This window comes from Geotrypetes seraphini, chromosome 1 (genome assembly GCF_902459505.1).
Source record: "Geotrypetes seraphini chromosome 1, aGeoSer1.1, whole genome shotgun sequence".
NCBI classification, from domain to species: Eukaryota; Metazoa; Chordata; class Amphibia; order Gymnophiona; family Dermophiidae; genus Geotrypetes; species Geotrypetes seraphini.
In genome coordinates this window covers 48,980,041-49,003,387 of record NC_047084.1, presented here as the reverse complement: position 1 = coordinate 49,003,387, position 23,347 = coordinate 48,980,041, and the positions used below count along the sequence as shown (strand labels likewise).

Below are 23,347 nucleotides of genomic sequence, written 5' to 3'. Positions count from 1 at the left end.
CCCAGATACTCTCACGAGGCCTCTCCCTTCGGCTCCGCCGGGAAGTCGCGGTCTCCCTCTCCTCCTGCTAAACCCTCATCCTTTACCAGGTTTGTGCAGGATATGGCGGCGGCTTTGGGTGTTGACTTGTCTGAAGGGTCCACTCACACCAAAGAGTTCTTGGAGGAGCAGGATCTTCCTGCCCCTCCTAGGGAGTCCCCGCGCCTTCCGATTAACAAGGTCCTCTGCCAGACCTTTCTGCGGAATCTTGAGGCTCCTTTGACGGTCGCGGTGGTCCCCTCCAAAATGGAGTCTAAGTATCGCACCCTCCCCATCAAAGGGTTTGAGAAGGGCCAACTTTCCCATACTTCGCTCCTGGTGGAATCGGCGGTCAAGAAATCGCAGCCCTCCAGGGTCTCGGCGACGGTCCCACCGAGTAGGGAGGGCCGGACCCTTGACAAATTTGGCCGTCGTCTCTATGCGAACTCTCTGATGGCTGCAAGGGTCCTGAACTATGCATTTTCGTACTCTTCCTTCCTCCGTACGATGGTGAAGGACCTCCCCTCTTTTCGTGAGGTGATGCCGGAGTCGCATAGGGACCGGTTCGCCACCTTTAGTTCGAATCTGACCCAGTTGCGCCTGTATTTATTCCACGCAGTTTATGATGCGTTTGAACTCGCCTCGAGGGTGTCCGCCTGTGCAGTGGCCATGCGCCGGCTGGCGTGGCTTCGGACCCTCGAGATGGAGTCAAATTTGCAGGAACGCCTGGCAAACTTGCCTTGTGTTGGGGTGGAATTATTTGATGACTCTTTGGATGCGGCGACGGAGCGACTGTCTAAACAGGAACGCTCCCTGGCCTCTCTGGTGCGCCCGAAGCCTAAGGCTCCTGCCCAGCGTCCCTTCCGGCAGCCCCCGAGGAGGTACCCTCAGAAGTCCACACCGGCCTTCTCCAGACCGCCCCCTCGGAGACAGCCCCAGCAGAGTAGGGGTGGCCCCTCTAAACCTGCCGCGCAGGGGGCCGCCAAGGCCGCGCCGTCCTTTTGACGGGATGGGCGGTTGGGGGCGGGCCCTCACCGCAATATCGCACCACCCCCTCCCCATCGGGGGTCGGCTGACGGCCTTTGCCGGGGCCTGGTCGGCGATCACGTCGGACGCATGGGTGCTCCGGATAATCTCAGACGGCTATTCGCTAAACTTCTCCTGTCCGCCTCCGGACTTGCCCCCCGGGGCGTGCCCTCCCAATCGGAACCAGCTGGCCCTTCTCCTGGAGGAAGCCAGGGCCTTGTTGAGTCTCAGGGCGGTCGAGGTGGTACCTCGCGATCAGATGGGCCAGGGGTTTTACTCCCGTTACTTTTTGGTCCCAAAAAAGACCGGGGACTTGCGCCCCATTTTGGACCTCCGGAAGCTCAACAAGTTCCTGGTCCGGGAGAAGTTCCGTATGTTATCGCTCCCGGTTCTCTATCCACTTTTGGACGAAGGAGATTGGATGTGCTCCCTGGACTTGAAGGAAGCTTACACCCATGTTCCGGTGCATCCCGCTTGCCGCAAGTTCTTGCGTTTTCAGGTCGGGGATTTGCACCTGCAGTATCGGGTTCTTCCCTTCGGGCTGTCATCTTCCCCTCGGGTATTCACCAAGTGTATGGTGGTGGTGGCGGCGGCCCTGCGCTCGCGGGGTCTGCAAGTCTTTCCCTATCTGGACGATTGGCTGATCAAGGCCCCGTCCAGGGAGGGGGTTATCTTAGCGACCCGACAGACTATCAGTCTTTTGCAGGACCTGGGGTTCGAGGTGAACTTCCCCAAGTCTCAGTTGCGTCCGGCGCAGTCTCTCCAGTTCATTGGAGCCGTGCTGGACACGGTTCGCCTCCGCGCTTTTCTCCCCCCGCCTCGACGGGAGACTCTGCTTCGGTGGAGTCGCCATTGTCAAGGGCAATCGCAGATGTCGGCCCAGCACATGATGGTTTTGCTGGGCCACATGGCGTCGACGGTTCACGTTACGCCGTTCGCTCGCCGGCACTTGAGAATCGCGCAATGGACTCTGGCGTCACAGTGGCGACAGGATCGCGATCCGGTGTCTTCCCGGATAGCAGTGACTCCTTGTTTACGTCGATCGCTCCGTTGGTGGACCGTCCCTTCCAATTTGTCAGGGGGTTTGCTGTTTCTCGTTCCTCCTCACACCAAGGTCTTGTCGACGGACTCCTCCGAGTATGCGTGGGGAGCGCACCTGGACGGCCTGAGGACGCAAGGTCTGTGGTCTGCCGAGGATCGTCGGAGCCACATCAATGTGCTGGAGCTTCGCGCCATTTTTCTAGCTGCGCGAGCTTTTGTCCACCTGCTACGCGATCAGGTGGTGCTCGTGCGGACGGACAACCAGGTAGCGATGTACTATGTAAACAAACAGGGGGGTACGGGCTCTTGGCCCCTGTGTCAAGAGGCCCTCCGCCTTTGGGACTGGGCGATCTCCCAGAACATGTTCCTGCGGGCGGTATACATTCAGGGAGAGCAGAACCAGCTGGCGGACAAACTCAGTCGTCTTCTCCAGCCGCACGAATGGTCTCTGAACTCCCGAGTTCTTCGCGAGGTTTTCGACCGCTGGGGTACTCCTCAGGTGGATCTGTTTGCCTCTCCGGAGACTCGCAAGCTGCCCCTCTATTGCTCTCGGATTTACTCTCCGGATCGTCTCGAGGCGGATGCCTTCCTCCTCGAATGGGAGGGGAGGTTCCTTTATGCGTTTCCGCCGTTTCCTCTGATTTTGAGAACGCTGGTTCATCTCAGATCGACCGGAGCCTCCATGATCCTCATTGCGCCTCGTTGGGCCAGGCAGCCCTGGTTCTCCCTACTTCTTCAACTCAGTACCAGGGAACCTCTGCTTCTGCCGGTGTTTCCCTCTCTGCTGTCTCAGAGTCGGGGTTCGCTGTTGCATCCCAATCTTCAGTCTTTACATCTGACTGCTTGGTTTCTCTCCCCCTGACTTCGATTCCGGTGTCTCGGGCCGTGAGGGACGTTTTGGAGGCCTCGCGTAAGGTCTCGACTCGGCTTTGCTATACTCAGAAATGGACCAGGTTTACATCCTGGTGTTCTTTGAATAGTCTGGAACCAGATTCGGTGCCTGTGGCTTCGGTTCTGGAATATCTTTTGCATTTGTCTGAGTCTGGCCTGAAAACGACTTCCATTCGGGTACATCTCAGTGCCATTGCAGCATTCCATCGGCATCTTGAGGGTCGTTCTCTCTCTCTTCATCCTCTGGTGACGCGTTTCATGAAGGGGCTAGTGAATATCCATCCTCCTCTGAAACCTCCTCCGGTGGTGTGGGATCTTAATGTGGTCTTGGCTCAGCTTATGAAGCCTCCCTTTGAGCCCATCGACAAGTCGCACCTTAAGTTTCTTACTTGGAAAGTAGTCTTTTTGATTGCACTCACGTCTGCTCGTCGAATTAGTGAACTACAGTCTTTGGTGGCGGATCCTCCTTTCACGGTGTTTCATCATGATAAGGTGGTTCTCCGCACCCATCCCAAATTTTTACCTAAAGTTGTGTCTGATTTCCACCTCAATCAGTCTATTGTCCTTCCGGTGTTTTTTCCGAAGCCCCATTCTCATCCTGGTGAGGCGGCGCTTCATACCCTTGACTGTAAGAGGGCGTTGGCATTTTATCTCCAACGTACCAAGTCTCATCGGAAGGTTACTCAATTATTTTTGTCCTTTGATCCTAATCGTTTGGGACACCCGGTTTCAAAGCGCACCTTGTCCAACTGGTTAGCTGCTTGTATTTCTTTTTGCTACGCTCAGGCTGGTCTCCCGCTTGCGGGTCGTGTTACGGGTCATAAAGTCCGGGCGATGGCAGCTTCTGTGGCTTTCCTCCGATCTACGCCTATGGAGGACATTTGTAAAGCTGCCACTTGGTCTTCGGTTCATACGTTCACCTCTCACTACTGTCTGGACACTTTGTCCAGAAGCGACGGCCGGTTTGGCCAGTCGGTGTTACGTAATCTGTTTTCATAATTTGCCATCCTCCCACCTGCCCTTTTTTGGTTGGCTTGGAGGTCACCCACATGTGAGAATATCATGCCTGCTTGTCCTGGGATAAAGCACAGTTACTTACCGTAACAGGTGTTATCCAGGGACAGCAGGCATATATTCTCACAACCCGCCCACCTCCCCGGGGATGGCTTTCTTTGCTATGATATGGAACTGAGGACCACGAGGTGGGGATGCGCCCTCTAGTGGGCAAGAAGGCTAGCACATGCGTGGTGCAGTGTGCAAACTTGAAACTTCTAGCAAGTTTGCTTGAAAAGCTGTCCGCGCTGGGGCTCCGTAGATGACGTCACCCACATGTGAGAATATATGCCTGCTGTCCCTGGATAACACCTGTTACGGTAAGTAACTGTGCTTTCTCTGCGGTCCGGGAAATCGGCCCGTAAGACCAAACATCTTGACCCCTTGACACTGGAATCTCGGGGTCGAGGTTCACAAGTCCGAGATACTGATCTGACTCTGAAGAGCCATTACTTTCTGAGGATGAGGTTTCTTCTGGTAATGAGGACCCTTCTATGCAAGATCCTTCCTCTAAACCAGACCATTCCTCCTTTACCTCTTTTTTAAAGGAGATGTGCGAGACTCTTTCCAATCCCTTGGAGGCTGAATCCAAGAAATCCAAGGCATTTCTTGATGCTTTGGACTTTGACCAGCCCCCAAAGGAATTTTTAAAGTTGCCCCCCCATGATATCTTGCGGGAAACTTTCTGTAAAAATCTAGAGACTCCCTTGACCATCCCTGGGGCTCCTCGGAAGTTGGATTCTTTATATAAGGTGATCCCCATTCCTGGTTTTGATAAACCCCAGCTCCCACATGAATCATTGTTGGTTGAGTCTACACTTAAAAAGTCTGCGGAAGCTAGTGTATATGCCTCAGTCCCTCCTGGCAGAGAAGGTAAGGCCATGGACAAGTTCGGCAAGAGATTGTACCAGAATGCTATGCTTGCCAATAGGTCAGGTAATTATGCATTCCATTTCTCTTTCTACATGAAGCATTTAATTCAACAATTAGCTTCTTTTGAGAAATACTTACCTGATCGCAAACTCTCTGCTTTTCGTCACTGTTCTTCCTCTCTCTTACAACTTAGGAAGTTCATGGTACGTTCAATCTATGATACCTTTGAACTTACCTCCAGAGCTACAGCGATTTCTATCGCCATGCGCCGTCTGGCTTGGCTGAGAGTCTCGGAGCTTGATATCAACCATCAGGATCGCCTTGCTAATGCTCCGTGCCTGGGAGATGAACTCTTTGGCCATTCTCTGGACTCCACCACACAAAAATTGCCGCACATGAGACTCGCTGGGACACTCTTCTTCAGAATAAGAAGCCTCCTCCTACCCGGCTTTATCATCAGCAATCAGCTTATCAGCGCCGTTATGCTGCTCGACCCTTACCATCTGCGCCTCAGCAACCGAGACGTCAACGTCAGCAGCAACGTCAGCCACCTCGTGCTCAACAACAGCAACAGGTGAAGCCTCCACCACCGCAGAAGTCCACTCAGCCCTTTTCACTCCATTCTCCAGGGCCTAGCCAGTATTCTACCATCTGCCCTTCTACCTCAACCCATCGGGGGACGTCTTTCTCATTTCATCAGCCATTGGGAGACCATCACTTCGGACCAGTGGGTGCTCAACATCCTCCGCCACGGCTATTCTCTCAATTTTCAGACTCTTCCCACATCCAGTCTTCCAAAAGAGTCTGCTTCAAACATCCCTCAGTCCTCCATCCTCCTTCAGGGGGTCCAATCCCTTCTCCTTCTGAACGCCATAGAGGTAGTTCCTCTCGATCAGCAGGGGCAGGGATTCTACTCCCGCTATTTTCTGGTCCCCCAAAAAACCGAAGACCTCAGACCCATACTAGATCTTCGCGATCTCAACAAATGCTTGGTCAAAGAAAAGTTCAAAATGCTCTCTCTGGCCACTCTTTACCCACTCCTCACTCAGGGCGACTGGCTATGCTCCCTTGATCTCAAGGAGGCACACACTCACATTCCGGTCAATCTGGCCTCCAGGCAGTACCTCCGCTTCAAGATCAATCGCTACCATTACCAGTACAGGGTGTTACCCTTCAGTCTTGCCTTGTCTCCCAGGGTATTCACAAAGTGTCTCATAGTGGTGGAAGCCTTTATGCTCCCACCATCTTCAAGTCTTCCCTTATTTGGACGACTGGTTAATCAAGGCTCCTTCATCTCAGGAAGTACTTCTTGCCACCAACCAGACCATCCTATTTCTCCAACTTCTGGGTTTCGAGATCAATCTACCCAAGTCGCATCTCATTCCCACTCAGCGACTTCAGTTCATCGGAGCACTCTTGGACACTGTTCTCATGAGGGCGTTTCTGCCATCCAACCGCCTTCAAACTCTTCTTCATCTCTGTCAGCAGGTGCTTTCACAGCTCTCCATCTCTTCCAAACAAATGATGATACTCTTGGGCCACATGGCCTCCACAGTTCATGTCACCCCTTTGCACGTCTTCACCTGCGCACCCCTCAATGAACCTTAGCCACCCAGTGGTGCCAGGCGACGGATCCTTGCTCACAACACATATCTGTGACATCATCTCTTCATCAATCTCTGCAATGATGGTTGAGATCTTCCAATCTCTCCAGCGGCCTCCTCTTCCTTCTACCTCCTCATCATCTGGTCATCACCACTGACGCCTCCCCCTATGCCTGGGGAGCTCACTTGAACGCATTCCAAACTCAGGGGCTTTGGACTGCCCAGGAAAAGAAACATCACATCAATTTCCTGGAACTTCGAGTGATGTTTTATGCTCTCAAAGCTTTCCAGCATCTCCTCTTTCCTCAAGTACTACTACTTTGCACAGACAATCAAGTTGCCATGTACTACATCAACAAACAGGGAGGGACGGGCTCTCGCCTGTTGTGTCAGGAGGCCCAAAAGATTTGGTCTTGGGCGACAGCTCACCATTTATTCCTGAAAGCTGTCTACATTCAGGGAGAGCAGAATTCCTTAGCAGACAATCTCAGCAGAATTCTCCAACCCCACGAATGGACTCTCGATCCCATGACTCTCCAGTCCATTTTCGATCAATGGGGGACTCCTCAAGTGGACCTTTTTGCAGCTCCTCACAATCATCAGCTACCCCACTTTTGCTCCAGACTCTACTCCCCTCACCGTCTGGCACCGGATGCGTTTCTTCTGGATTGGACCAATCTCTTCCTTTACGCATTTCCTCCGCTACCTCTCATGTTGCGGACCTTATTCAAGCTCAAGAGGGACCAAGCCACCATGATTCTCATCGCTCCACGGTGGCCCAGGCAACATTAGAAACATAGAAAGATGACGGCAGAAAAGGGCTATAGCCCATCAAGTCTGCCCACTCTACTGTCCCACCCCATTAAGTCAAAGTGCTGCTCGACCCACGTAGAGATCCCACTGGATGTCCCATTTATTCTTAAAGTCGAGCACGCTAGTGGCCTTGATCACCTGCACCAGTAGTTTGTTCCAGTGATCCACCACCCTTTCCGTAAAGAAATACTTCCTGGTGTCACCACCAAATCTCCCTCCTCTGAGTTTGAGCGGATGCCCCCTTGTGACTGAAGGTCCCTTAGGAAAGAATATGTCGTTTTCCACCTCGACACGACCTGTGACATACTTAAATGTCTCAATCATGTCACCTCTCTCCCTGCGCTCCTCTAGAGAGTAGAGCTGCAACTTGCCCAGTCTTTCCTCGTATGAGAGACCCTTGAGTCCGGAGACCATCCTAGTGGCCATTCGCTGGACTGACTCAACTCGAAGTACATCTTTACGGTAATGTGGCCTCCAGAATTGCACACAGTACTCCAGATGAGGTCTCACCATGGTTCTGTACAGTGGCATTATGACTTCAGGTTTACGGCCGACGAAGCTTCTTTCGATACATCCCATCATCCGCCTTGCCTTGGATGAGGCCTTCTCTACTTGTTTGGCAGCCTTCATGTCTGCACTGATGATTACTCCCAAGTCCCGTTCTTCTGAGGTCGTAGCTAGTGTTTCTCCATTCAAGGTGTATGTTCTGCATGGATTTCTGCTGACGAGATGCACTTCTTTGCGTTGAAGCCCAGCTGCCATGTTGAGGACCAGTTTTCCAACTTGATCAGATCCTGCGCCATACCATCCGTGAGATCGCTTTCACCTACTATATTACACAGTTTGGCGGCGTCGGCAAACAGCGCTACTTTTCCCTGAAGCCCTCGGGTCAAGTCCCTTATGAATATGTTAAAAAGGGATGGTCCCAGGACTGAGCCCTGCGGCACTCCGCTAGTCACCTCCGATGTCTTAGAGAGGGTGCCATTGACCACTACCCTCTGAAGTCTTCCACTCAGCCAATCATTGACCCATGCCGTTAGTTTCTCACCTAACCCCATCGATTTCATCTTGTTTAATAGTCTACGGTGTGGGACACTGTCAAACGCTTTACTGAAATCCAAGTACACTATGTCCAGAGACTCTCCCGAGTCTAGCTTTCCTGTCACCCAGTCAAAGAAGCTGATAAGATTGGATTGGTTTGACCTGCCCCTAGTGAATCCATGTTGACAGGGATCCCTGAGATTCCCCTCATCCAAAATCGTGTCTAATTTCCCTTTAAGTAGAGTTTCCATGAGTTTACACACTATTGATGTGAGACTTACTGGTCTGTAATTCGCAGCCTCCGCTTTGCAACCCTTTTTGTGCAGAGGAACAACATTGGCAGTTTTCCAATCCAGGGGGACTCTCCCCATACTTAGGGAGAGATTGAAGAGTATGGCTAACGGTTCCGCCAAAACATCGCATAGCTCTCTGAGCACTCTTGGGTGCAGATTGTCCGGTCCCATGGCTTTGTTCACCTTGAGTCTTGACAGTTCTTTGTAAACATCAGCTGGTGTGAACTCAAACTTCTGAAATGCTTTGCTTTGCATCCTTTGCTTTGCATCCATGCTTTGCATCTTTGCTTTGCATCCATGCTTTGCTTTGCATCCAGCCGAGGCCCATGCCCTGGTGCCTCGCAGGTAAAGACTGAACAGAAGTAATCATTCAGTAGTTTGGCTTTATCGGAGTCAGTTTCCACATAATTCCCGTCTGGCATTCTAAGGCGTACTATCCCGTTTGTGTTCTTTTTCCTGTCGCTAATGTATCTGAAGAAGGATTTGTCCCCTTTCTTGATGTTCTTCGCTAGAGTTTCTTCCATACGAAGTTTGGCCTCCCTGACTGCTGTTTTGACCGCTGCAGACTTTGTCCTGTATTCAATGTTTGCTTCTTTTTCCCCCATGCGTTTGTATGATAGAAATGCTCTTTTCTTCTCCTTGACGAGGCATGATACCTCATCTGTGAGCCATTGGGGTTTCCTTTTTCTTTGTTGTTTGGTTACCGATTTTATGTAGCGGATAGTTGCCTCATGAAGGATCGATTTCAAGGTTGTCCACATAGCTTCCACATTATCAGTTACTTCTTGAACCTGCAGCGTCTGGTAGACGAAATCTCCCATGCGTGCGAAGACAGTGCCCCTGAAATTGAGTACCCTTGTTTTTGTTTGTGATCTAGGGAAGCCTTTCTTAAGGTTAAACCATACCATGTTATGGTCACTGGTGGCTAGCGTCTCTCCCACTGAGACGTCCGAGATGCTTTCCCCATTCGTAAGTACCAGGTCCAGGATGGCCTGGGCCCTAGTGGGCTCTAGTACCATTTGTTTGAGCCGTACTCCCTTCATGGACGTTAATATCCTCCTGCTATCACAAGTTGTCGCTGATAGTGTGTTCCAGTCTACATCAGGCATGTTGAAGTCTCCTAATAGACTGATATTCTCAATGTCTTCAATTAATTCTGCGTCCTTTTCCTCCGATTGTCTCGGAGGTCTGTATACCACACCAAGGTACAGGCATTTTTCTCCACCTCTGGCCAAGTTTACCCAGATGGATTCCCCAGTATACTTGACATCTGTGATCCTGGTTGTCTTAATGTTCTCTTTGATATAAAGTGCTACCCCACCACCTAACTTACCCTCTCTATCTTCAACTCAGTTCCAGGGAGCCCATACTTCTACCACTGTTTCCTTCTCTGCTTACTCAGCATCAGCAGTCGCTTCTTCATCCCAACCTTCAATCACTACACCTGACAGCTTGGTATCTCTCGGGCTGACCTCGGCTCATTCACTTTTTTCTCAGCCTGTCCGATCTATTCTTGATGCTTCCCGGAAGCCGGCCACTCTTCAATGCTATCAACAGAAGTAGTCCCAGTTTTCTTCCTGGTGCCTTTTGCATCATCATGATCCAACTTCACTAGCAGTAGAGCTCGTGTTGGATTATCTCCTTTCTTTATCTGACTCCGGACTCAAATCTACTTCTATTCGAGTCCACCTCAGTGCCATTACTGCTTTTCATGAGCCAGTTCACGGAAAACCTCTTACTGCTCATCCATTGGTTTCCAGATTCATGCGGGGTCTTTTTAATGTGAAACCACCTCTAAAGCCCCCTCCTGTAGTCTGGGATCTTAATGTGGTTCTTTCCGCCTTAATGAAGCCTCCTTTTGAACCTTTGGCCACGACTTCTTTCAAATTTCTCACTTGGAAAGTGGTCTTCCTTATTGCTATCACCTCTGCCAGGAGGGTCAGTGAGTTGCATGTACTAGTTGCTGATCCACCTTTCACAATCTTTCATCATGACAAGGTGGTTCTGCGTACCCATCCAAAGTTTCTCTCTAAGGTTGTCTCTGATTTTCATCTTAACCAATCCATTGTCCTGTCTGTATTCTTTCCAAAACCTCATTCTCATCCTGGAGAACAGGCTTTGCATACTTTGGACTGTAAACGTGCTTTAGCTTACTACCTAGAGCGCACTAAACCTCACAGATCATCTCCTCAACTCTTTCTGTCCTTCGATCCTAATAGGATGGGACATCCTGTCTCTAAACGTACGTTATCCAATTGGCTTGCTGCGTGCATCTCATTCTGTTATGCTCAGACCGGACTGCCACTGGAAGGTTCCGTCACGGCCCATAAGGTTAGAGCTATGGCAGCGTCTGTAGCTTTCCTCCGATCCACTCCCATTGAGGAAATCTGCAAGGCTGCTACTTGGTCCTCAGTTCATACTTTTACATCTCATTATTGTCTGGATGCCTTTTCCAGACGGGATGGACACTTCGGCCAATCTATTTTACAAAATTTGTTTTCCTAATGGCCAACCTTCCCTCCATCCCTCTTTTTGTTAGCTTGGAGGTCACCCATCAGTCAAGAATATGATGCCTGCTTGTCCTGGGATAAAACACAGTTACGTACCGTAACAGGTGTTATCCAGGGACAGCAGGCAGATATTCTTGCGTCCCACCCACCTCCCCGGGTTGGCTTCTTAGCTGGCTTATCCTAACGGGACCGCACGCCTCCGTCGAGCGGGAAGGCACTCGCGCATGCGCTGTGCTGCCTAACTAGAACTTTCTAAATTCTTAGAGTGCAATCACTCTAAAATTGTCCGTACTGGGGCTCCGTCGGTGCCGTCACCCTTCAGTCAAGAATATCTGCCTGCTGTCCCTGGATAACACCTGTTACGGTAAGTAACTGTGCTATTTCGTTTTGGGGCTCTGACAGAAATGGGACTTAATGAACAATTTCTAAAATGGATTTCTTTATTATATAAGGAACCCTTATCCAGGTTTAAAATTAATGGACATTTCTCGGAGCCAGTGGATTTGAAGAGGGGTACCAGACAAGGGTATTCCCTGTCTCCGCTTTTATGTGCTATAGCAATGGAACCATTTGCCTGCTTGATTCAAGACATTTATGAAATACAGGGCTTACAGGTGAAAAACATATCCTATAAGATTCTACTTTTTGCAGATGATGTTTTATTGTTTATGAGTGATCCAACAACATCTCTAGCTCAGTTGAGGTAGGTCCTATCAGACTATGGGCAGTCCTCGGGTTTTCGTGTTAATATGGAAAAATAAGAAATCTTAAATCTTACCCTAAATCCACAGCAGCTTCAAAAGGTACAATCTTAAATCCCTTTCGGTGGGCGCATAAAGATATTAAATACCTGGGTCTTCAGTTGACAGTGGATCCCACTAACTTATATAGTGCTAGTTTCCCAGATCTTCATTAGTTGTTTCAAGAATTAGATTGATAGGAGGGGGGTGACACATGGGTGGATGGGGCATATTGCAGCCATAAAAATGTTATTACCCAAATTACTTTATTATTTTATGGCATTGCCCATTGTGATCCCCCGGGTGTTTTTTTGCATGTCAAACAGAAAAATGTTTGCTTATATTTGGCGGCATAAGCCACCTCAGGTATTCAGAGTACTTTTATTTCAAACAAAATAGAGGGGAGGGATGGGAGTACCAAACATTTTCTTATATTATAAGGCAGCCTTATTACAAGAAGTAGCAGCCTGGGTCAGATATGCTTATTGGCCCTGGATACACTTAGAGCAGGCATTTTCCCTAGAAATCTCTCTTTGGAGACTACCATGGGCCCCAATCGCAGTTCTCTGAGTGTGGCTCAGAATCAACAATCCCTTTTTGAAGGTGATCTTTCAAACATGGTATTCCTTGCGGAAAAAGAACACAGTTTTTTGTCCTGGGGAGAGAGGATCCTATCCATTTTCAATTGGTTAGGGCTGGTTTACGTACGGTTGGGCAACTTTGGAAGGATGGGAGGGATGTTATCTTTTGAACACCTACAAGAGGAATATGGCCTGCTACATACTGACACATTTTGTTTATACACAATTATGGTTATTTCTTGCTAAACAAGCATTTTGGGATCCCAGTTCGGGGAAAACTGAATTGGAGCTAGCACTATGAAGGGGGATGGGGTAGGATGGGATATATTGCTTATATGGGACTTTGTTATTAAGGGACGTGCTCATGGATTCTTATAAAGAAAAGTGGGCTCAAGAATTGAGAATGCTTGAGGACTCTGACTTGATGGTTGGCTTTATAAAGATATATTTTTTCTATTCCACTCTCCTTTTCCTTAATTGAAAATGGCTATAAAATGTATTATCAATGTTATATGTCCCCACAATGCCTATCCCAGATTTATAATAACCAAGGGAATTTGTGTTGGAGATCCTGTGGCTAATTGGGGTCTTTTCAACATATATGTCCCTTGGTAAAGGAGCATTGGATTATGGTGGGTCAATTGATAGTTAATATAACTAAGGAAGCATTGTCCTCTGCTGATGGAATGTTGTTTGCTCAATGCTCCCATTCCTGGATATTCCCCTCCAGAACATCAGCTGGCCGTTTATGTTTGGACTGTGGCTCGAATGACGCTGGCAAAAAAATGGCTTTCAAAGAAACTGCCTGAGCGATGATATTTAATTAGTTGTTTAGACTATGTGCATCTAATGTGCAAGCTAACCATGCTACGATGTCAGCAGTTAATTCCCTATCATAAAATTTGGGATGCTATCTGGCATGGAGGTTGAGTCCTCATCAGTCATTAAGAGAGGTTATCATTAGTTCTCATCAGTCATTAAGAGAGGTTATCATCTTAGGGGATCGTAGGGGGTTTGGGGGAGAAAGGAGGGTGGAGGGAAGATGGGGGAATTGTAAGGGAGTCTTTAGTCTCTTGGTTTGTTTGGGAGTCTCATATCTTGGTCTATTGTTTGTAAAACTAATTTGTAAGAGATAGCTGGGGAATATGGGAGTGAGGGGAGGGTTAGTGACTATTGCTGGAGGGATAACAAAAATATTGTTTAATGCTATTTTTGCCTGTGTTTTGAAAAGTGTTCAATAAAAATTAATTGGAAAAAAAAATCTGACATGAATGTGCAAAACTGTTGGATGCAAAACATATTTTTTTTAAACTCTGTCCTACAATAGGTACAGTATACCAAAAGCATGAACCTATCTTCTTCCAGTCCATTGGCAATCCATTCATTTTCCGATGTATTGATGGCATCCTGATTGATGGAAATGACAAAGGGATATCAAAAGCTGTGTACAGGTAACTACTGTATATACCAAAGAGAAAGAAAGAGAGCAGGAACCGTCTATTGCATGTTAAAAATACAGCGCTCCATATTCCTTTCAGCACTACAGCAATGATAAATAGTAGTAGTAGTAAAGAAACTCACAGATGTACAGAACTTTGGTTATGTTCCTTCCAAACATTAAGGCCCATGTTCTATAAATGGTACCGGTTTTTTAGGTGCTGGTAGACACCCTACCGGCACCTAAACTATTTGAAAAATGCTGTTTAAACAAAGCTTTAAACTGATTTTCAAGGTGCCTAGTGGCACCTAAAAAATTGGTGCCAGAATTACACCAATGTAGGTGCTTTATAGCGCCTAACGGTACTATAGGCGTGGCTGATGCCACAAATGGCATACGCACCTCCAGATGTATGATTAATATCAAAGATAGACGCCAGAAATGTAGGCCTTGAATACCCTGGCCTACATTTCTGGCACCTACCTTTGCTGGAGGCACAATTCTCTAAATGACACCATCACATGATTGACACACGATCGGCAGCTGCTTTTAAGGCGGCCGATGACTATAGCACCATATAGAGAATCTGGGCCTAAGCATCTTTGGCATTATCCCTGCTTTTGTCAATTATTTCCACTTATGTAAAATTCAAGTACATCAATGTCCTTATGTCAAAGAGGAGAATGTAGCATTGCAGAGCTAGCCTTGGTACTGCTCTTTGGTTGGCCATAAGAGGATAATTTTTGTAAAAGGGCATCTATATGCAATGTCCTATTTTATGCCTGTTTTAGAAATGCAATACAAACAGTTTAGGCAATCAAAAATTTAAGTAGTCAAAGTATTCAAAATACAACAGACCAATCATTCTGAACATTAAACTCTTCAAAAGACCTCAGTGGTGCTGCAGCTCAGCTATAAACTTTTGCCGTGTAGACTCAATGCACCACTCTCATCATTGGTCTTTAGTTAAGATTACTTCTAGAGATCCACATTTTCTACTTCTTATGGCAAACGTTTATAGTTGAGCTGTAGCATCACTGAAGTCTTTTGAAGAGTTTAATGTTCAGAGTGATTGGTCTGTTGTGTTTTAGAAATGCAGCATGTAACAAATTAATAAAGAAAAAATAGATCATGGAGCCCTGAAACTCTTCTGTCTATAACCTGTGCCCACTGGTGGAGTCCTTGGGCCAAAGTTAGCACTCAGGAGTCAGTTTACAGACTTTTGCCCTGATTGAGCTTGAGAGGCTCTTTGGTACCCCAAGGTTTTGTCCAAGGGCCTTGATTCTGTATGGCTAGAGTAATAAGACCCCATTGGGCTGCTACCACTGGGGGGTGAGTAGTGGCTGTTCTCTCCTTTGTCTCCATGCCCATTACTCTTTGGTGAAAGAGAATTGTCAAGCCTAAGGAAAAGAGGAAGCAGAGAAGTTTTTAAGGCTGTTGAATAAAAATGTTTTTAAAGAAAATAAAAGCAAGGTGAAGAGGCTAATTTTGGCCATGATTGAGAGAAAGTAGGTAAGACAGCTGCAGGCGGAAATTCTTGAGCCGGGTCACAGGTGCAAGATGAGCAGGGCAGTATGCTGGATGGTTGCTACTGTGGGGCTTGTGGAAGCCAACATGGCCAGCTTCTACTGCCTTGAATGATATGGATTAGATTTTCACAGCCAGGAGTAGCTGTTAGCTCTGATTAACACATTGGGTCAGGAATTGGAGGGACATGCAATTATGGTTGCTTTCCTTTCCAATACTGTAGTTCTTAAATCATGTAACAATTTCTCTATTTTTATTTAATTTTAATGCATATGTAAACCACTTAGAAGGTGCTTCTATTGGGTAGTATATCAAAATTTTAATCAACTTGAGAAATTGTTGTTCTCTTGACAGGAATGGTCACCATTTTGCCATCTGTCCAGATAGTTCTCATAGTTTTAGAATAGAAGAAGGTCCAGCAAGGAGAAATGAGAGGAGAGGCCTCCTACCTCCTTGACCCTTAGGAGCTCCTTGGTCAGGCACCGTAGGTTTTTCAGGCCCCTTCTCAATGCTTCCAGAGGATCCTGGTCAGTTTGTAGGGACAAGATCCATAGGCTGCAAGCTAAGTGGGAAGCTCATAACAACTCCAGGGGACTTCCCAGGACAGCCCCTGTTCAGTGAAGTCTCTAAGGGAGCATCAGATGTGCATCAGATTCTTATTATGGCCTCTGCTTCAGAGCAGGACTTAAGGAGGAAAAGGATGGGGGGGCCCTCTCCCCTTGGTAATCATTCTCAGTCATTAGATTGTTCTGCCACAAGAAACTCTCCTTATTATGAGATGGTTTCAGCACTTCATATACCCAGCTGCCACAAGAGGAGGTCTCTGAAGGGGATCCAGTGGGGCTGCAGAAGCCATTGAGTGTTTGTTGCCTTCATAAGGCACTTTTTAGAAGGTACTGGTGGAATGGGAGTCCCCTGAGTTGATTCTCAAGGGAACAAAGGTGATGGGTAAGTTGTAACCTCTCCCCATAGTAGATGCCTTGGTCTCAGAATGCCTAAGAAAACTACCATTCCTGAAGAAGGTGGTTTTTACCCTGAAAGACTCTCACAACAGGGACAATATCTGACATGAATGTATGTCATGTCCTTATGCAGGGTTTCAACTCTTTGGTGTGGGGGGGGGGGGGGCAAGCGACCTCAGGCTGCAATCTGTGGAGTCTTCATGAAGAGGATTGTGTGTTGCTGGCTTAATTATGTCTGGAGTCCCCAGGACTGGATTGGATTGGATCTATTAATTTGATATACTACTATTGACAATGAAGTGTTGAGTAGTTTACAGAACAGATAGATCTACTTGAATATTACATTGTATAAAATAGTAAAATACCAGAATTACTGGTCTAGAAATCAATAAATAAAACAATCCACAGCATTAATCAAAATCAAATAAATCTTATAACAATTGTGCAAAATACTGCTGATTTGATCATTTGACAAAAAGCTATATATGAGCAATCACTATGGAAACTGTCCAATAATGAGTTCCAAAAAGCCCTACTACTTGTTGATGATAAGTTGATTAAATTCAAACCTGACAGTTGAAACTGCAAAACTTCCATGGTAGTGTTTAGGAGAGTGGTTGGCATTTAGGATCCAGTCATTACGTTTCATAGGGAATAAACTGCTAATGCTTATTAATGGTAGAACAAATACCGTGTACTACCTGCCTGCAGCTGACATTCATTATGGTAACATGCATTAACTGTAGTTGGTGCTTCCCCTTCTCCACCTTATAAAATTGCATGTTAGATGTTCAAGCTTTACAGTATACTAAGGATGGGGTATAGCCAAAAATTCCATAACAAGAAGCTGTGCAGTCTTCTCCATACTCCCCTAAAGGTGCCCCTCAGTTCTCATCTGTATTTAGTTCTGAATGGTGATAGTCATTGTGCTATGTTCAAGTGCTGTGATGGTAAAGCTGTGATTATCAGGGATGAAATGAAGATTCCAATTCTACTTCCCCATCTTGCCTAGAACATAAAAACAGGTCTGCATGTTTTTTTTCTGAAAATGCTGTGTGATTGGCTAAGAAGCCTTCCCGTGGTTTATAGAAAGACTGTTTCTAGTTTCTCCCCTACTGTGCTTTAATTGCAGGTCATGCAGCAGGAGAGACCAGCTGGGTCCTTTTAAAATGAGTGATGTCACCTGGCTTACTTCCTGTCCATGGAATCCTCTTGCTGTTGGGCAGTATGTTAATAACTGCTCAACTGGTAAATCTGAATATGTGTGTCCTTTTAACATTTTAGAGATGTGATTTTGGGGATCAGATTCAGGGTTTTTAAAAATTCTTTCCATCTAACTAAATGTTTCAAGGAAATTATACATAAAGGTTGAAAATATCTGTTTGGGGACAAAATAACTGTGAAAATTTAACAAAATGGTCAGCACAGATATACACACATTTATAGACATACCTACACACACAATGTGGACACACATGCAAGCAGAGGATTTTGAAATAATTCTGGGCCCCTTTAACAAAGCTGCGGTAGCGAGTTATTGTGTGTCAAATGCAATGCAGCCCATTCAGTTCTGATGAGCTCCGTCACATTTACCACACTGGGACTCACTACTGCGACTTAGTAAGAGGGTCCCTCTATGAGGTGTGTTTCACATTTTTTCCCACCATTCACCTCCACACAATATTGCCACAACCCTATCCCTGTTGGACTGGGTTTTAGTAATTCACATGTGTGCTTAATTTTCTTTGTTGTAAATTGTACTGTGAAAACTAGTAACTGAACTGTAGGTTTCTTAATAGTTGTTATTGAGAGAGGACAGATTCAGAACCAATGCTAGGAAGTTCTTCTTCACCCAACGGGTGGTGGACACCTGGAATGCGCTTCTAGAAAGTGTGATAGGACAGGATTCGGGGTTGGAGTTCAAGAAGGGATTGGGCAACTTTCTGAAGGAAAAGGGGATAGAAGGGTATAGATAGAGGATTATGTAACAGGTCTGGACCTGATGGACCGCTGCGTGAGCGGACTGCTGGGCATGATGGACCCCTGGTCTGACCCAGCAGAGGCACTGCTTATGTTCTTATGTAAAGACCCCTAGTGACCGAACTGTTTAGTTTGCTGCTTGTTACAATGTGTACAGCTTCCTAGTGGAGGAAAAGCATGGCAATACATTTTGCTTCGGTACTGTGGCAACCTGTAATTTAAATGTATAATCCATTTTTTGAAATCTGTTCACTCTGACATCTAAATTGGGCAATTGCCCTGGGCCTTCATGTCACAGGGGCCCCAAATCTGCCTGAAAATGAAAGAGGGACAGCCTGCAAGCAAGCTTTGGGGCCCCCTCCCTAGTGTTTGCCATGAGCCCCATCATGTCTAAGACTAGCCCTGCTTGTATGCACTCACCTTTGCACACACACAAAGGGACTGGAAAAATTTTCTCTGCATGCTTTCCCCACTTTTTTGGGGGAGAGCCTTTCTTAACTTCCCCAAATTTTTCTGCAGCAGCTACAGCTCTGATGTGAGTGTGAGACTTGGAGGATAGATCTAGGAACAATTTCAGCGACAGATTCACTATCTTTTTCCAGGCAGCTCTCATGGACTTCTACCAACTATATTTTGTGAAGAAGATGGAATTTCCAATGTGAAAGTTTAATGTTCAGAGTGATTGGTCTGTTGTGTTTTAGAAATGCAGCATGTAACAAATTAATAAAGAAAAAATAGATAATGGAGCCCTGAAACACTTCTGTCTATAGCCTGTGCCCACTGGTGGAGTCCTTGGGCCAAACTTAGCACTCAGGAGTCAGTCTACAGACTTTTTCCCTGATTGAGCTTCTTTTTTGAGTAGAGGATTGAGAAGTAGAGTTGAAATTGCATAGAAACTGAACAGTTTCAGTGGAGCCAAAGATGATATCTGGTGAATCAGCTGCTTGCAGAGGGACAGATGCAAAAAGCAACTGCTGGCTTAGCTGCAAGTTCCTGCAGGCCAAACATGGGTTGCAGATACTGAGTGAGGCACAGAGAAATTGAGTGTGGGTGTTAGCTCGCATGGAAAGACAGCATAGACTGCATGTATGATAATGAGCTAATTAAGGTATTCTGTGCAATGCAGAGAGTACCCACCCACTTTTGAGTCTTCAATCTATTAAGAGCATAAGAATTGCCATACTGAGAAAGACTGAAGGTCCATCAAGCCCAGTATTCTGTTTCCAACACTGGCCTACCCAGGTCCCAAGTACCCAGCAAGATCCCAAGTAGTAAAACAGATTTTATGCTGCTTATCCTAGGAATAAGCAGTGGATTTCCCCAAGCCATCTCAATAATGGCCTTTTCAGTGCAATAGGCTTTTCAGGTACATTCATGCTTGAAGTGAATTTCAAGCTCTGCCTGCTTGAGAATTCAAGACTTCGGTCTGTAGCTGACAAGCTGATTCCTTTTTGGGTACCTATCGGCCAGCCTGCATAGTTTTTTTGTCTGAAGCTCAGGGCTGTCCCTGAAGTGGTCTCACCTACTGTTAAGCAGAGGTTGAACGCAGGCTGTTAGGCACCCATAGGAGGCTCAGCGGTGTCTCGCAGGGTGCCGGCTGTGTTATCACATCTCCACCCATCCTAATGTGCATCTGGTGGTCCACAGGCGTGGAGGTATAGACAGACAGAGGAGTCTGACTGGCAGCCCAAAGATCAGCTTTGAGGAAGCATTCCCAGCTTTGTGGCAGTGAAATTTTCATACATCTACTGTGAGAGATCTGAAACAGCATGGATTCTGTCAGGTCACAGTGAGTACACAGGCTGACAGCTGATGGTTTGAAGACACAGGACCGCCTGTTGAAGAAACTGGATGTATGCAGAGTGCTTCTGCGTTATCTGGAGGTCACTTACGAGTTTCGCTTCTCTGACCATCTGTTTGTACTGACACATTCTGTTAAGCGGGGTGCTCCCGCTTCCAAGGCCATGATTTCCAAATAGATCCGTAGGGCCATTTCATCAGCCTATGTTCTTTCTGGGAAACAATTCCCTGTTTTCATCAAGGCGCATTCTAGCAGGAGTGTGGCTTTTTCATGGGCCGAAGCTAGATCTGTCTCTCCTGAGGAGATTTGCAAAGTGGCAACATGCTCTTCTCTTCACACGTTTGCCAAGTTCTACAGAGCAGATGTAGCTGCAAGACAGTACTCGGCTTTTGGGTTCTCGGTCCTAAGGGCTGGCGCAGCAAGCCCACCCTAGCTTTTTAGGGGACTGCTGTCTAGAATGTCTCACCTATTGCACTGGAAAAAGAGATTATGTACTTACCTTAGTAAGCTCTTTTCCAGTAGAGAGATGAGACATTCTAGACTCCCCACCCTGTCCTTCCTGTGCCTGCTTTCAGTTTTCAGGCTGTTTATGCTTCTCCAAGCTCATTCTTGGATGCCTGTCAGCCCTTGAGGGCTGGGAAGAATTTGTATATATGTTCCATTTATTGGGGAATAGTTTTTGAGCTCCTTTGAAGCCTGTGTTAGCAGTTAGTGGTACTATTTAGTTACTTTTGAGCAGAACTATTTGTTTAGCCTGTTGCTACAGGTGCCTCTACTTCACGTATATTGAGTGCTTCTCGGTGCTTGGGTACTAACTGTAGAGGGTGCTAAACTGCACAGAGTGAAAAATCCAGAGTGGATTCCTTCTGCAGCATGCGGGTATGGTCTGGAGAAATAACTAGCTGTCTAGAATATCTCACCTATCTACTGGAAAAGAGCTTACCAGAGTAAGTACATAATCTCTTTATAGACTTCTCTTTTAGGAAATTATCCAAACCTTTTTTAAACCTCGCTGAGCTTATTGATTTCACCACATTCTCTGGCAATGAATTACAGAGTTTAATTATACAGTGTGTGAAGAAATATTTTCACCATTTTTTAGTAGCTTCATCGCATACACCCTAGTATTTTTGGAAAGAGTAAACAATTCACATCTTTCCACTCCACCCAGTATTTTATAGATCCAGGGTGGCCCTATAATGAGACCAAGTGAGGTGGCGGTCTCAGGAGGCACTCTTGAGGGAGTGGCATCTTGCTTTTAGCCAGCCTACCTACTAGTCGACTCTCTCTGCTGCTCCCCTTTCCAACATCTAATGCTTTTACCTATCCCTCCCAATTGGCATTTTTTCCATTCCCCTCCCCGCATCTACCTTTCATTTGCTGTAAAGATTACCTTTGCATGGTATTCTCAAAGAGACTCTTCACAAGAACTGGGAAATGCCCCTAACCATTACAGTGGCTCCCAGAAAATTGGACTCTCTATATAAAATAATTTCTTCAGGTTTTGAAAAACCACAGCTTTAGCATCAGTCCATAGAGAGAGTCTACGCCTCAGTGCCACCAGGGTGTGAAGGACGCACTATGGACAAATTTGGGCATTCCCTGTACCAAAATTCCATGTTGGCAAATAGAGTTCTAAATTACAATTTCTATATTTCTTGCTATGTAAAGCACCTGGTTAGGAAATTGCCTTCTTTTGATACATTCCTCCACAACATTTACAGGAATTTCATCATATCTCTTGCACCCTTGTCCTAGCTAAAAGATGTAAGGCAAGATCTGCTTATGATGCGTTTGAATTATCTTCCAGAGCCTCAACTATATCAGTGTCAATGATACATCTCGCATGGCTAAGAGTCTCAGATATGGACATCAATCTTCAGCATAGATTAGCGAACATTCCCTGTTTGGGAGATGAGCTGTTTGGAGACTATTGAAAATGCCACATAAAAGCTTAGTGATCATGAGAAACATTGGGATGTTTTGGTTAAATCCAAACCTAAGCCTTCAACTTCTAAATCTTTTAAGCATTCTTCTTCATATCAAAGGCGTTTTTCTTCAGAACCAGCTGTTCCTCCTAGACCGCAGCAGAAAAAGTAAAAACTACAGCGCCTTCAAAAATCTCAATCAGCAGTTCCTCAAAAACCTACTCAGTCTTTTTGACAGGCTTCTATAGCCGCTGTTCCTCTTTCTCAGCCTCTTTCTCAACCAATCGTAGATCGGCTCCAACTGTATTATCCCTGTTGCGAACTGATAAAATAATTCAAGAGGGATACTCTCTTCACTTCATCACTATGCCTCCAGGTCATCATCTAAGAGAGTGTTCTTTAAACCCTCAGCAGACGTCCCTTCTTTTTCGGGAGATAGAATCCCTTCTTCTCAATGCTATAGAAAAGGTTCCACCTGCGCAGAAAAACCAGGGGTTTTATTGCCGGTATTTTCTCATCCCAAAGCAGACGGGAGGTCTATGTCCAATCTTAGACCTCATAGGCCTGAACAAGTTTCTAGTGAAGGAAAAGTTTTGAATGCTGTCCTTGGAAACTTTATATCCTCTCATAGATCGCAACAACTGGCTATGCTCTCTAGATACAAAGAGGCTTATACTCATATTCCAGTGAATCTGACCTCCAGGAAATTCCTCAGATTTCAGGATGCACAGCACCATTATAAATACAAGGTTCTGCCTTTGGCCTTGCATCCTCTCCCAGAGTATTCACCAAGTGCCTGGTTGTAGTGGCAGGGGCATTGTGGGCTCAGGGTCTTCAGGTGTTCCCTTATCTGGACGATTGGCTGAACAAAGATCCAACCTTGCAAGGGGTAATTACAGAGACTTGCTTAACCATTCTCTTATTTCAAAAGTTGGGTTTCAAAATCAATTTTCCCAATTCTCAACTTCAGCCCTCTCAAACCCGGCAGTTTATTGGAGCTCTGCTAGACACCATTCTAGACACCGAGAGTGTTTCTCCCTCAGCAAAGACTAAAAAATTTGATTCAGGTTTGCACTCAGACTTCTCACCTACCATCACTCTTGGCCATACAAATGATGGTACTACTGGGTCACATGGCTTCCATGGTGCATGTAACTCCATTTGCAAGACTTCATCTCAGGATGCCTCAATGGACTCTTGCATCTCAGTGGTCTCAAACACTCGACC

General features: G+C 46.4%; 1 protein-coding gene across 4 annotated transcripts in view; it reads left to right on the top strand.

Moving 5' to 3' along the window:
* Positions 1-23,347, top strand: part of SETD9 (SET domain containing 9) — a 92,926-nt gene that overhangs the window by 52,440 nt on the left and 17,139 nt on the right. For 2 of the 4 annotated variants that reach the window (XM_033931069.1, XM_033931078.1), the window contains exons 3-4: positions 13,812-13,935; positions 17,544-17,659. In XM_033931069.1, the coding sequence (XP_033786960.1) occupies positions 13,812-13,935; positions 17,544-17,659 (240 nt within the window). Of the gene's footprint in view, positions 1-13,811; positions 13,936-17,543; positions 17,674-23,347 lie in introns of all 4 variants that reach the window. The other 2 variants (XM_033931088.1, XM_033931096.1) reach the window with 1 other exon arrangement.